Source organism: Telopea speciosissima, chromosome 1 (assembly GCF_018873765.1).
Source record: "Telopea speciosissima isolate NSW1024214 ecotype Mountain lineage chromosome 1, Tspe_v1, whole genome shotgun sequence".
NCBI lineage: Eukaryota > Viridiplantae > Streptophyta > Magnoliopsida > Proteales > Proteaceae > Telopea > Telopea speciosissima.
This window is the reverse complement of record NC_057916.1, coordinates 30234323-30249852: the sequence shown is the minus strand read 5'-3', so window position 1 is coordinate 30249852 and position 15530 is coordinate 30234323. Positions and strand designations below refer to the sequence as shown.

Genomic DNA, 15530 nt, shown 5'->3' with positions numbered 1-15530 from the left:
GTGTCAATTGTAGTGATCTTATTTAGAATCATGTATTTTTGCGTTTATTCCAAGGGGAAAACAGTTTGACTGACTCACTTAATAAGAAGGCCTGATCCTTGACATGTAAGAATGTTTAGTCTATTTCCACTCCATGACTTTAGATGCTTGTAATTTAGAAGTCATGTGTACTATGTGTTTTTTATCAATGAAGATTTAGTACCAAAAATTTTTAAAATTGTCGCCTTGTTTTCCAGTTGAGGGTCTAATTAATTAGTTCCATCTTTTAAGAAAAGAAAAGGCAAAACCATCCGATCCCAACTGATATGAGGTGATCAGGATCGGTATCAACAGTAACCGATACTATGAACGTAAACTATGATCCCATCCCGTATAGGCATCAATTACTTCCTCTTTTTAGTCTTTAAATCAGTGTTTGTGTATAGCCAATGCCATTTTTTCATACGTTTCATATTTCAGTCAACCTGCACAAACGTCTCTCTCTCTCTCTCTCCCCCCACCACACACCTTATATTGTCAAAATTAAGGAAGAAGAATAAGAACAAGGACCGAGGTTCCCTCTACCCACAGTGAATGGGGCAGGAGAGGGCGGGAATGGATATCGGAAGAATATTTTGGAACATACTAAAACCTAGGAGGGGTTTGTGAACCCTAGGATAGTGGGTGATCGTCTTCTATGAGTGGAAGAAAACTTCATCCTAAAACATTAGGAAAACTGCAATCTAACATATGATTTTGGGCTGCAATGGCTGGCTTACATACACATTACACACAAAAATGCAATGCTTTACGCATACTACACATAGTAATTTCCATAAAAATTAAAAAAAAAATGACAGAAGCACCTCCCTCGAGTAGGAGAAAATGTAACCAAAGTAACTGCAGCACCTCTTATTTATATAGCTCCAACTGAGCATCACTCAATTAGACTGGGTAGGGTGAGGGAGGGTAATTAATGACCATACGGAGGAGCTGGCTTGTATTTAGGTGGTGCTGGTTTCTCCACTTTGGGGGGTTTGTACATAGGCGTTGGTGGCTTATACTCTGGTGCTGGCTTCTCAACCGGAGAAGGTTTGTAGACGGGAGTGGTTGGTTTGTATTCCACTGATGGCTTCTTTACTGGAGGAGGCTTGTAGGTAGGAGTGGGTGGTTTGTATTCCACCAGTGGCTTCTCCACTGGAGGAGGCTTGTAGACGGGAGTGGGTGGTTTGTATTCCACCGGTGGCTTCTCCACTGGAGGAGGCTTGTAGACGGGAGTGGGTGGTTTGTATTCCACCGGTGGCTTCTCCACTGGAGGAGGCTTGTAGACGGGAGTGGGTGGTTTGTATTCCACTGGTGGCTTCTTGTAGACAGGTGTGGGTGGTTTGTATTCCACCGGTGGCTTCTTCACTGGAGGAAGCTTGTAGACGGGAGTGGGTGGTTTGTATTCCACTGGTGGCTTCTTGTAGACAGGAGTGGGTGGTTTGTATTCCACCGGTGGCTTCTTCACTGGAGGAAGCTTGTAGATGGGAGTGGGTGGTTTGTATTCCACTGGTGGCTTCTCCACTTTGGGGGTTTGTATTCCACAGGTGTTCTTCACTGGAGGCTTGTGACGTCTGGTTTGCTGGCTTCTCCACCGGAGGAGGCTTGTAGATGGGGTGGGTGGTTTGTATTCCACTGGTGGCTTCTCCATCGAAGGAGGAGGCTTCTTATAAACATGAAGGCTTGGTGGCTTGTACTCTGGTGGTGGCGACTTCTTCCCTGGAGGAGGCTTGTACTCAGGTGAAGGTGGTTTTCCATATGGGGAAGAAGGCTCCTCCTTGTAATAATCGGCCAAGGAGGGAGTAGTGAGAGCTACTAGTACTCCCAAGAGGAGAAACACTAGATGAGTGAGAAGGGACATCTTTGGCTTGGACTTACTACTTACTCAGATCTGCTATCTGGTGCAGAACTCAAAGACTAGGGTTGCCCTTTTATAATAGAAGTGAACCGGCCTTTATCAACCAACTTACCTACCACGTACCCCACGCCATGTATGTATTCTTTGCTTTCAGACGTAGTAGGGTGGTAGGGTATAGAAAGTAGAAATATTTGTGGTAAGATTTGTTCTCATGCGGCCCATTTAATGGAAATGGATCCAAAAACTTTTTGGCCCATTGGGTAGAAACTTTGCAAGCACATTGTTGATTGGACCAATGTGGGTCAGGTCGGTCAGGGCATCTTGCTTTTCGTTTATTGCGTCCGATGAAAGGGTGGAATCCATTTAACACGTTTTTCCTTTTTTCTAAAGATTCCATTTTTAAGCTTGTTTTGCATGTATTAAAGGAAAACTTCCAGCATTAACTTAACCCTAATATGACAATGATGAGCTTAATCACCCCATATATGCCACCATGAAAGTACTTATTGTTTGTTACCGGCAAAAACAGAAAGTACTTATTGTATAAGTTAAGCACTTGTTTCCACCTGAGACTTACAAATTGCCATACTGGGTACGACTTTATGGACACGGTGGTGTATAGTTAATGTGATTATATCGTATTTCTTGGCTAAATTGTTGCTTTATTTGCATTTTGCTTTGGATTCTACCACGTTTTATACTAAGTGCATAAGAATTGTTATTGTCTACGGTTTCCTGACCGGTGCGGTTCCCTACTGCCTCTCACAAGAGGGGGGTGGGATCCACCTGGGGCACTTGACGGAACACTCTGCCCAGGTGGGGTCCACCCTCCTTTTGTAAGAGGCACTAGGGAACCGCAAACGATAAAAATTCATAACTTATCGGTATTTTCTAAGGTGTTGAATTCTAGGCTTGGAACTTTTAGGTCAAATATCAATCAGTTTGGATTATCAGAAAGAATTTCTTTATTTACTCTCTCTCTCTCTCTTCTTGAATCAAATGATTATTTCAATGAAATATTATAACCACTAATATAGAGTTGATTGGAGAAAAAAAAGTTCATGTAGCCGAGCTCATGTAGTTGAAATAAGACTAAATTGAGTTGTATTATAACCACTTATGGTTGTGACTATGAAGGAAACTTTTGCTCATTGGTCTTTTTTATTTTTCTTTTTTTTGGTTCACAATGAATATGAGAAATTTTAAAAAGTGAGAACAAGAGGAATATGGGATGGTTAGATTCATCATACAGAATTACAGAAAAAGATGAAGCTATATTAGAAGAATCTAAATTTGAAGCTTGTTGCCTATAAAATTGTAAACAAAGCATAAGCTTGAACAGGGAGAGAATCCGTTACACATCCTCAATGGAATGTTGATATTGATGACTGTACCTCAATTTAATTTTGTTCCAAATCCTGTTCCCATGGCATATAATAATGGGAGAGATGTACAACAAAAAAATGGAGATGTAGATGGTGATGATAGTGATAATAATGCTCTTATAGTTGGTATAGGTGATTTGAACAAGGAGAGCATCCCCTCAAGAGACACCTGTTGAATCTCAATTAATTAGAAGAACTATCAAAGAACGACAACCATCTAGTAGAGTTCCATCACATCAGTATTTACAGGTAAACCAAAATTCTTCGAAGAAGCAAAGGCCGATGACTAAGTAGAGTAGTTGCATGATGAAAGAACAAGTTTTGACTAGTAATATGTCGAATTCACGCCATGACCGAGAGTCATCGTTCATTCGAGATACTAACAATTCAAAGGGTGAAAAATGAAGCGAATAAGCCGTTTGCAGTAGAAAATGAATCACAGTGTAGCATTGGCACAATGCAAGTGGATACTCCTACAATGTGAAAAGTTTGATATATGTCATGATGGAAATCCCGTATTGCAGGAACTCACAAATATTGACTTGACAGGTTAATTTGATAGATCTTTTCTCGTGAATTGGAAGGGGATTTGTTGGGATTTCACTTCCTTAGGAAGTCCTACATTAGAGGAGTCGCACAGACCAAGGCTATGAGAAACGGGAGTCTTCCACTATATTACGGTATGTCGTTATCTGATATAATATATTATTATAGGAGAGCGATAGGCACACTGCCTGTGTGGGTAAGCTTGTGGGCAACACCAATGGGAGCACGGGATGGAGCATCATACAAGAAAAGTAGGGGAGTCATTTCATAGGGAGGAAAAAAGTGAGAGAGAGAGAGAGAGGGTGCTAGCTTATGGTACACCAGTGGTGTGCCTAGCCTTTTCCCACTATTATAATACTTATAAAGGGGGAGAAGGAGGCTGTGAGTCATGGCCAATAGAAAACCTTTCTTCTATCTTGAGTATAGATACACAATTTTTTCGTTTGGTTTTACAGAGTGTGATCTCTTTCCTTTCATGGGCTTGTTTCCATGAGTGGGAATAAAGAGAAGAAAAGAAACAAAAACTTAGGCTTTTTTTGGATGTTCTCTCGTGTTCCACTTATGTGGGTTGCGATATGATGTCATTCTCTGTGTCATCGGAAAAGGACAAGGTATTACAACTTTTCTTTTCTTGTATATGTTACATTGGGTATTGAGAGTACGGTATTCTTGTGGATCCACCTATTTTGTGAGTTGTTCTGTTATCCAAGAAAGGTTATTATTCTTGATCTTTGTTTTTTCTTTTTCTTTTTTAATGAGATTCTTGATCTTTGTTAGACACTAGCAAGAGAAGATTTTGGATTCCCAATATTGAGAATAGTAGAAGGTTTTATATGGAAAAAAAACTCCAATTCCTTAAAAATGCAGTGTGGTGCAGTTCGGGACTTAGAGCCCGACACATACTGACAAGTGCGACGTCCAACGCTGCTGATCTCGAGAAGAAAGAAGAAAAAAAAAACCTGACTCAATCGGTCTTGGATCATTGGATGTTGCGTCTGCCAGGTGCCGACCTCTCAACCCCGAACTGCACTACAATCGGCAACCAAGAAATTGGAGAGAATTTTAATCCGTTTTATATGGATTAGATCTAGTGGTTTTTCCTTTTGACATTGAGAAGGGTTTTGTATGTAAAAATTGATATGTTCATTTATAGTTGGTTTGATTTGTTTCTCTGTGTTATTATTTTGCGCATACTTTGTTATCATTATATTCACCCCAAAACTGTGATATCCAACACCTACATCTCCTAGCGTGCAAGAGAATTATATGCCAATATTTATTTTCAACCCTTTCATTTTTTTATACTTACTTTGTTATCATTATATTTCTCTATTAACTTTCACGTGTAAGATTTAACATCCTTATACACACATTAAAGATCTTGTCTATTGTGTTTTTTGAATTACAAACATAAGGGAGGAAACAATGGTTATTGTGTAACGATGTAAGAGAAACATCTATACTTGACTTGAACTAGCCATAGTTTTTTATTCATCTCTCTCTGCAACGAGCAATGAAACTTCTAGATTTCTTTCTTTTGGTCTTTGTTGATGTTTTTCAGAGATGATGCCAATTTGAAACATTGAGATAGAAGGACGGCCGAGAATCTTATTTGTATAAAGTCTATAATACACCCTCCCATCAAGCTATATGATATGACTTTATTCCCTTAGTTGACAAAGACTTCGTTTTTATAATAAATCCAAGAGAAAGAGAAGGCCACCTTTGGACGCATGGTGAGCTGGCCTTACACCTAGACGTAGGGGTGTTTGGAATGATTGTCATGTCCCCATAAATTTGTCTTTATATAGGGGCATGATAGTCATTCTACTCTCATGGACACAGGGGCAGCACGTGACACACACCCACGTAGCGTTCTTTCTCCATAAATCCATTATATTAGAGATAAATTTGGGATTTTTATTTTTTATAATGTTAGGGACATATTTGGTCAATAAATTAATTGATCACGTAAGAAAACATTAGAATTAAATGATTCCTACAAATCGATCACATCTTTGAGGAAAATGTTGATTTTTTCAATGCTTCGGTTATGTACATTTTTTCCAGCTGTCGTACCTACGTCAAGATATTCGGACCTTCTAATTTGAATATTTGACCTCGTCAGTCGCATCTCCACCACAGATTCAGATTTAGGTGTGTTTCTATTCTATCTTTTTAGAGTTTAGACTCCATCTTCACTTATATTACTTTGTAGAAAAAAAATAAAAAAATAAAAGGAGTTAAGCCGTGGACTTTGAGCAGTTTATGTTGTCGATACTTGAAAGGACTTCTTCTTCTTCTTCTTCTTCTTCTGCACTTCTATATATAGACGAGACTGAAAAAGGGGCAGAGACCTAAGTTAATTACTCAGAGAGACAGTAAGTAGAAGAAGAGTTGGGAGAGGTTTAGCTGCTGTAGCAAATGGAAGGACGACAACGTTCCAATGTCAGGATTCTTAGCATGTTGGTATTTGGGTTGGTCGTATATGTTGTGAGTGCATCAGAAGACTTAATGGCTAGTTTGGACTCACACAACACTCTCTTCCTGGAGCTTGCTGATTCGGTTGAAGCTGCTAATTCCAATCGTTTCACTTATTACAAACTGAGGAGGAGAAACCCATCTGCTGGACAACCTAGCCCTACTCTCAACACTCCAGTTCACTTTAAAAGCCCTCCTCCGGCTCCCATGCGTCCTCCTCCTCCTCCTCCTCCGGCTCCCAAGCATCGTCGTAATCCTCCGCCTCCCAAGCGGGGCCCTCCTCCTCCTCCGGCACCATTGTGTGGTACTCCTCCGGCTCCTCCCATTTGATCGATATGATGTTAGGATATATATACATCAGTTAGTTAGGAGGTACGTCATCAAGCAATGATCAAGAAAAGACCTTTCAGCCTGTCAGGAATCACAAAGTGCTTTTGTGATAATTTATGATCTCCAGCTACTGATGATGCCAGCCTAGAAGAAGTTGTTGTTCTCTCTGCTTTCAGAAAGTTGTAGCACTGATGAGTTTTTCTAAGTTCTTACGTTCTGGGTTTTGATCAATTTGAATTGATAGTTTTTGTTTTTTTTTTTTTTTTTTCTTTTCTGTTCCTTACATATTTTGATTTCTGGAGGATATCAAAGGGTTTCAAATCGGATGAGAAAAGGTTTGGGATTTGAATTTCGTCTCAGTTGTAAAATTATTCAAGCTTTTCTTGTTTGGAATATATATTCCGGAAAGATAAGAGGTTTTCCTACTTTCTAATGGTTTCCTTTCTAAAAAAATTGAGGAAAAAAACCAAAATTTTCTTCTTTTTTATTTATTATATATTTTTGCTTCTGTTCTGTAAAAGTGGCTTTAATGTTGGTAGTCAGAATTGAATAAACTGTCAACAATAATTGAATTGAAAGAAGAAAAAAAAACTCATCACTTCCTCCACAATCCACATGTACGCATTGAATTTGGAATGAAGTATTCAAAGAACAATAAATGTAATTAATTAATGAATTGCATGACAATTGAATGAAGAAGGAAGAAAAGAAGAGCGCCAGCCATGGTCGGCACAGTCCTCACCTAACTCGCATAATAAAATGGAAAAATCGGAGAGTCAAGCAGCTACGGCATTTTAAGTATCGAAGAAAAACATAGAACTGAGTATACAAAATGTTTTTTTTCTTATAAAGGTGAGTTTTATGTGTAGGAATTCTGTGTGTTAATTCTCTCTTTATTCACTTGAGGTTTGTGTGAGTGAAATTGTGAGTAGGAGTTTTCTTGTTGAGTGGGTCTCACGGATATTGAGTCATTGATTAGTGAATTGCTTTTGCATTTTTTTACTTTTTCATGTTTATCCTACTAATATGTTTCAAGTTCTGTACCCTCTGCTGATTAATCTTATGTTTTTTGCTTTTAATCATATATATATATATATATGTTTCAAGTTCTTCCACACCACGCACACCATTGGTGGCACAGGGAATAAACTAATAGCATCTACATGAGATGAGGCCCACATGATCAGGAGAGGAGAGAGAGAAAAAAAATAGGAACAATTATTATCACTCCCTTACACTTAGTCTATATTTATTAAAACCACTCTACTTTAAATTTCTTTTCTAATGCTCTCGCTTTTAAAGTTTTATATGTCCTTTTACCCTCATGTTTGTAAAAACCCAGATTACCCTTTTCTTTTTTTCTTTCACCTAGTAACCTACTAATCTATTTAACATACCATTCTTCTTCTATTTTTTACTATTTTTGTCATTAAAATAGTAAAAAATCAAAACACCCACCCGCTTCTTCTCTCTCCCATTTTTTATTCCATTCGGTTTATTTCTCTCTTCAATTTTTCTATTTAATTAATTTTTTATTCAACATTTTATCCTCATCTTTCTCTTCGAAGTCATAGTCGAAAAACCAAGTTTTTTGACTCAACTCGCTTTTTAGAAAACCTGGTGACTCGGCTTAGTTAAAAACCTGGTCAAGCCGAGTCATATTCTTTTTATTATTAAAAAATAATAATAAATGCTACATTGTTATGGATTGGATGATGAAGACTGCAATGTGGAGAGAGAGATGACTTCTTTTCATTTATCTACAGAATTATAAATGCTATATGGCGATTTCCAAGAAGAAAGAGAGAGAGAAATCTAAAATGTTAGTTTTGATAAGCATTTTTTGTCTTTATTGTTTTACACATTTCGTTTTACATTTATTAGTTGTTAGTTGTTACTTATTATATTTATATTGATATATTCACTTATAATCAAGTAGTATTTATACTACCAAAAAAAAAAGTCAAGTACCATTTATGAATTTAAAAATTGACAAGACTCGCCTAGTTAAAAGTGACTCAACTTAAAAAACCGAGTCTTGCTTGACCCGGGTGATTCAATACCGAGTCACATCATTTTTCACCTTCGCCAAGTCTTCATGACTTTTGATCAAGTTTTTCAAAATTTTGACTCGACTCGAGTGACTCGATCAAGTTAAAACTTGGTCTTCCAACTATAAGTTCGAAGTAACACGCCAAATTTTAAACCTTTTAACTCCAATACCTAGATGTTTACCCAAAAAAATCTTATAATAACGGACAATAAATATATATTTTTTTGGTAAACAATAAATGCATATTTTGACCCCAAAATTTAGGGACCGGCCAATTTCGGTTGGGACTAAAAGTGGGTGTACTAGTTAGTGCATTGGGATCCAAGGCCTATATGGCTAGGTATGAGCGTAGCTCCCATCTATTAATCAGGGACTTGGGCTGATAACAACCTATTTATAGATCAAGCCCTTAAGGTCAATAACATGGCTTGGCTTCCAAACAAATTTTTATCATTTCTTCGTGAAAGCAGGTTTATACTTCAGAAGTTCAGAGTTTAGAATTCATTTGGTTAAGGGGAAGGAATTCATACACGTTCACATATGACGATGGAAGGCTTCATCAAATAGAGTTGGGGAGGGGGGGTGTTCGGTCATTTAGACCCTTGCATTGTTTCCATCGCACGGTTATATATACGACCATGTGCGGCCATACATATAACCTTTGGCCTTTGATTAAAGTTGAAAAGAAAATCTATTGTGATTTGAAGCTATGATTGAAGGTATGAAATTGTAAAATTCAAAATAGTCTTTCTTTCCTGTTCTTCTTTATTTGATTTTTCTTGTACCTTGTGGTGGAAATTCTTTTGGAAGCTTAACATTCATCCTAAATTTAAAATTTTCTTCTGGCGTGTATTACATGCAGGGATTCCGGTTAAGGATTTTGTATCGAAATGGAAACAGGTCGATCCCACTTGTGCTCTCTATGGCACTTGTAATGAGACCCTCTGGCATATCCTCCTCTCCTGTGATTGAGTTAAACATATCTGGGCAGCTGATCCACTTGGTTTGAGGACGAAATTCATTTCTTTCTCCTCTATCGGTCAATTCTGCATTGCGACTTTTCTTAGTCGCCAGCTTGATAAGATCTCCCTTGTTTGGTTTTTCTCTGTTTTTATAATAACTTGTTATGTTGTCTGGTCTGTTCGAAACAATTTTATTTTTAAAAATGTTAAGCCTGATCCCCTCGCCGCCTGGAGGAAGATTGAACAATGGTTATTGGAGCTAAATATAGCTCCCCCTCATTTTAATTTGGATCCTGCACTTTGTACTGATAATATTCTCTACTCATCTTGTTCTAATATTTGTTTACCTACTTTAGACTTTCCTGTTTTGTTATGCGCAGGGTTTGATCCCAGAGACATAGGAGGTATTGATTACTCTGGCTGGGCTTTTTGCATTTTGCTACATGGCAAACCCTTTTTGTTGGCTGCAAGGAAGATTAAATCTACACATCCTCTGAAACTGGAATTACTTGGAGTCCTCTATGGGTTGGACCTTGCCGCTAAGAGAGGTGTGAAGCTGAAAGAAGTTTGGTGCTCGGACCCGATGTTAACTGGACTTCTTCCAACTCCATTCCGTTCTCCTTGGCCTTTGGAAGTTCTGAACCTCTTTTTGTCAATAGTGGATCACATCAAAGGGGTGTCTGTTTTATCAAGTCCTCCTCTTCGTCACTGGTTAAAATGTTAGTCATCTAACTCTAATGGTTGATACTTGTGCAGTTGTAGATTCTTGTCCTTTACATTTTTAAGCTATAAAAACTTTTTCTTTTCATAAAAAGAAAAAGGGAAAATTACACTGCCACCCCCTGAGGTTTGTACTAAATACTAAGCGACCCCTTGTGTTTCTAAATTATACAGCCACACCCCTTGAGTGGACCCCTTGAGTGGATGGCATTAAGTCTAAAATTTAAATGACAATTTTACCCTTCAATTAATCATATTCTAAATTTTTTTTTCTAACATAATGGGACCCACCACTATTTCATTCTTTCTTCTTCTTCTTCCTGAACCACCGCCCCACCACCACTGCAACCTCTGTCCGCCATCCTCTACCCTCTTCCAGTAACCCCATAGAAAGCGAAATCTGTGGCCATTTCTCCCTGGGGAAAACCACCCTCTTACACGTGTAACCCCTTTATTTTTGCTTCAGTTCTGTTTTACCAGGAAAAAAAAGGAAGGAAACCCAAATAGTCTTGAATCAGAAGGGAGAGTATACGAAGAAGGAGAAACATTGTGCCTTGGGGACCCAAAATTCAGTTGGATTGAACGATGGGGGATACAAAAACTATTAAATCAAGTTAAAACCCCTATATAAATTTTCTATATAATGATCAATAGCCCTCCATAAGAAAGAAAAGAGCATGAAATCACACGGATGATGGAACTCTTATTTTCATGCTTCACCCAGATTCAGCAAATATGGATTTTTAGAAGGAGGGAATGAGGAAGGAAAGATGACAACCAAAACCAAGTTGAAACTCTGGACCGATTGCAAAGGGGATAACAAGGAATGAAACCAAAGAAAACGAAAATTGGAAAGAAGTTCTAGCTAACCAGGAGAATATTAAAAAGAGGAAAAAAAAATCCTCAAATGAAGATCGGGAATAACTAATCGAAGAAGTGAGCAAAAAATATACAAACTTGGAGCTGCTCTTGATCGTCAACGGACGAAACTTCTTCCACCACCTCATCAACGGCTTCACCTTCACTCTCCTTCATTTCCTCCCCGGATTCTCCATTCACAACCTGAACACTACCATTGGCATCTTGTCTAGTTTCTTCCCTTTTATGATAAAAAAAAACCTTGACTTCCTCAATTTCTTCTTTTCTCCTCCCTCTCTCTATCATTTTCTTGGCCGCGACTTTCTTAAGCTCCAAAGCAACGTTTTCTATAGAGTATTTCTACATCTGAAGGATCGGGATCCAATTCAATCGCCTCCTATGTATCGCAGCAAAAACCGATTCATACTTAGCACCATGGCCATCGAGTCCATCAAGTTGAGTCAGGTGGTTACAAAGAGCGTTGATAATGGCGTTGGCCACCGCGAATTGTCCCCTGAACCATGCGAAAATGGCGTCTCTTGCGAACATCTCCAACGGCATCTGTGCTGTCAGGATAGGCATCGTTGAAGCCATCAGAGCTTTATCGGCCGATGGTACTGGGCTGGTGGCCATCGCCATCTGAACTGATTTTTGTCTTCTCCTGTCCTATTGTACCGTGTCATATCGGAGAAAGTAAGACGAGAAGAGAATAGAAGTCGTTCAAGAGTAGAGAGAAAAAGAGAGGAGAAGAGGAACAGGAGCAGAGAGAGAGGACTGAGGCAAGTCGTCGGTGATGGCCTCAGCAGATCGCCATAGCAAGAACTTGAGGCAGGTCATCGTTGATGGACTGGAAGATGGCCTGAGGTTGATCGCCAGAATCCTAAACCTTGATTCAAGTAGTAGAGGAAGGGGGTGTAAAGTTTGGATTGCTCTATGGGCAAAATGGTAAGTTCACACCATATCAAGGGTATATTTGTCATTTTAAGGCATCAATGGCCAACACGTCAACAACTAACGGAATACTTTAACAGAGTGGGGCTGAGTGTAACAAATACCCTAAACTCAGGAGGTCTAAGTGTATATTTTGAACACAAAGGGGGTCGCACTGTATTTAAGGCAAACCTCAGGGGGGTGGCACTGTAATTTACCCCCAAAAAAAATACTCTTTCTAAGTCCAATCAAAAGTCAAATCTGTGGATTAAGATATTCTCTCTATCACCATGAATGGAGGAAAACTGAGAAAATTAATACAAATTTCATTTTTTTTTCTTCACCCATCATTAAGAGAAAATCTTTTGACTAATGGGTTCGGATGGTATCCAAAAGGGAACAGTAAAGAAATTATCGATCATTTGTAAAATAGGGGTAGAGAACAGGGCTGCAATAGGGCTGATTGGGCCCGGCTTTTTAAAACGTAAACTTAACCCTAAATCCCCTTAGCTGGGTCTAGGCCTGGCTCCAACTCTATACCTGAAAAATCCAACCTTGACCCATCCTCAAGGCCGGGTTAGGCTGACCCTGATTGGCCAACCATGGGGAGGGGGGAGGGAGATGCAAAGATTGGGCCAGGCCAAAAAGAAGAAGAAGAATATAGAGGCAGGCCTAACTCAACCCGAGACCTCAACCCTAGCCTAACCCGACCCTGACTCAAGGTAAAAAATTCCCATCCCTAACACACCCTCAGGGCCAGGGTATCTCAGCCCAAGCCCTGTTTGGGCTCAAGGCAGGCAGGGCGGGCTCAGGCCCACAGGGCCAAACTTGGACCCTTTGGTACAGGAAAACCTTTCCTTTCATTTTTTTCTTTCATTCGTGTTTAGATCTTTTGAATAGGTTTCTTCGAACACTACAAGTACATAATTACCCCCATGTTAGCGCTAGTTTCTCAAATTTTTATCCTCTCAATTTGCCTGCCCGTACTTGACGTTAAGTACATCTAATAGAGGGAGGTAGACCCCATGTGGACCCCACCTCGGGCAGTGTATTCAGGCAGGGGGTAGGATAGTCATTTCTGCCCCCTCTGTTAGATGTACTTGATGTCAAGTACGGGCAGGCAAATTGAGAGGATAAAAATCCGGAAATTAAGGAAGAATAGAAGAGGAGAGGAGAATGGATCAAATGTAGGCACAAAAGAGGAAAGAACATTAGGAAATCTGCAATCTAACATTTGAGCGGGGGCTGCAGTGGCTTGCATACATACACATTACACACTAAGTGCTGTGCTTTACTCTTACTTTACGGTCTCATACAGATATAAAAGCATACCACACTTTCCAAGTTAAATGTTTTTAAAAATAAAAATTGACATAATTAAGCGGCACCTTCCCCTCGGGTAGGAGTAGGAGGGATATCATTACATTACATGTTGAATTGAAGCACCGCTACGTACCACCACTGGCCAAAATCTAAACAAAGCAACAACTGCACCACCTCCATCTTATTTTAATAGTTGATGAGCATCACTCACTCAATTAGGCTGGGTAGGGTGAGGGAGGGTTACCAGGGTAATTACCATACGGAGGAGCTGGCTTGTATTTAGTTGGTGCTGGTTTCTTCACTTTGGGGGGTTTGTACACAGGCGTTGGTGGCTTATACTCTGGTGCTGGCTTCTCCACCGGAGGAGGTTTGTAGACGGGAGTGGGTGGTTTATATTCCACTGGAGGAGGCTTGTGGACGGGAGTGGGTTGTTTATATTCCACCGGAGGAGGCTTCTTGTAGACGGGAGTGGGTGGATTGCATTCCACTGGGGGCTTCTCCATTGGAGGAGGCTTGTAGACGGGAGTGGGTGGTTTGTATTCCACTGGTGGTTTCTCCACTGGAGGAGGCTTGTAGACAGGAGTGGGAGGTTTGTATTCCACTGGAGGATTCTGTTTGGCTGGTGGCTTCTGTTCTGGTGATGGTGGTTTATTCATTGGTGAAGGCTTCTTATAAACAGGAGGGCATGGTGGCTTGTACTCTGGTGGTGGCCGCTTCTTCACTGGAGGAGGCTTGTACTCAGGTGAATGTGTCAGGCATAGGGATGTGTGCGACATAGCCCAACGGCTGGATGCCCCTCTGGGCACTTCTTGAGTGCCGAGCTCCCTGGAGAGGAGCTCATTCCGTTTTCCATAGGGAGAAGAAGGCTCCTTCTGATAATCGGCTAAGGAGGGAGTAGTGAGAGCTACCATTCCAAAGATGAGAAACACTAGATAAGTGAGAAGGGACATCTTCACTTCGGATTTGCAACTTACTCGATCTATCTGGTGCACAACTGGAAAACTAGGGTTGTCCTTTTATAATTGAAGTGAACCCTCTATTAACCTGCCACGTACCCCCTTAAGCCATGCATTCTTTACTTGCTTTCAGACATAGGATGGTGTAATAGAAAAGTAAAAAGATCTGTTCTCATGCGGCCCATTTAAGGGAATTAATGGGTCGAATAAAATTTTGGCCCGTTGAGTAGAAACATTCCAAGTACCTCTTAAGGAGTTAATTGTTAATTGGACACATGTGGGTTAGGTCAGGTCATCTAGCTTCTCATGTAGGAGTAGGGGTGTCAATAAAGCCCGCTCGGCCCGAACCCGCCCTGAGCCCGGCCCGGACCCGACCCTGATTTTTCAGCCCGAAGGGCGGGTCAGGGTTTAAAAATTGCTTGACCCTGGCAGGGTCGGGTCGGGATCGGGTTTAAGCCTCGGATTAAGCCCGGCCCGGCCCGACCCGACCCTGTATTGTTTATAAGCATGTTTATATTTTTTTATATATACATAGGCAAAAGGTTTTCTGGTCGGCAGTGCAGATAAGGGAATCCATGGTCGGGAGTAATCTGATCCGTGTAAATGGTATCATTAAATCTCGTTCGTTAATTGATTTTTTAAACATCATACGGCATACGCTTTGTTTTTTTCTTTTGTATACTACGGTGTATATGATCCCAAATACGCTCTCTCTCTCTCTCTCTCCTGTCGAACGCTTGGTTCTCGGTTGGGCCTACTCTCGACTCCCAGATTTCGAACCCCAATCTCTCTTATTCTTCTCTACGCGTTCTCTCACCTGTACCAGAGAGCAATCTAGATGCTGTAGATGGTTTCTGGTGATGGCGAAACTAGAGGGAAAACGGTCGTATTTTTGTTGAATAGTCGGCGGAGTATAGAAGAGAGAGATGAATCACAGTGCCGCTATCTTAATTGCCTAGCCCCCGATCTTGCTGCCTTACACTCTCATTAGCAATTTGCAGAACTTGAGGATGAATAGGTATCCTGCCTCTGCGCTCTCTGTCTCTCACCTTTCATCTTCTCTTATTCTCTCTTTTCCTTTCTAAATGCAGTGGGTTAGGAATATCA

The 15530-nt window shown here is 40.2% G+C and overlaps 1 protein-coding gene across 1 annotated transcript; it reads right to left on the bottom strand.

The window, feature by feature from the left end:
• Positions 1–867: 867 nt before the first annotated feature.
• On the bottom strand, positions 868–14459 carry LOC122644849 (repetitive proline-rich cell wall protein 2-like). The gene is made up of 6 exons (XM_043838226.1): positions 14312–14459; positions 14075–14218; positions 13963–14017; positions 13812–13857; positions 1217–1252; positions 868–1135 (listed from the first exon to the last, which is right to left on the bottom strand). The coding sequence occupies exons 1-6, from the start codon at positions 14415–14417 to the stop codon at positions 953–955; spliced, it is 570 nt and encodes a 189-aa protein (XP_043694161.1). The 5' UTR covers positions 14418–14459; the 3' UTR covers positions 868–952.
• Between the last annotated feature and the right edge of the window lie 1071 nt (positions 14460–15530).

Bases quoted from the DNA above. Each gene is read 5' to 3' on its own strand.
- LOC122644849 (XM_043838226.1), bottom strand. From the start codon at position 14,417: ATGTCCCTTCTCACTTATCTAGTGTTTCTCATCTTTGGAATGGTAGCT. The intron at 14,219-14,311 runs GGAATGAGCTCC...CCCTATGCCTGA, and splicing joins TTCTTCTCCCTATGGAAAAC to CACATTCACCTGAGTACAAG. The intron at 14,018-14,074 runs CTCCAGTGGAAT...CAGTGGAGAAAC, and splicing joins GCCACCAGCCAAACAGAATC to CACCAGTGGAATACAAACCA.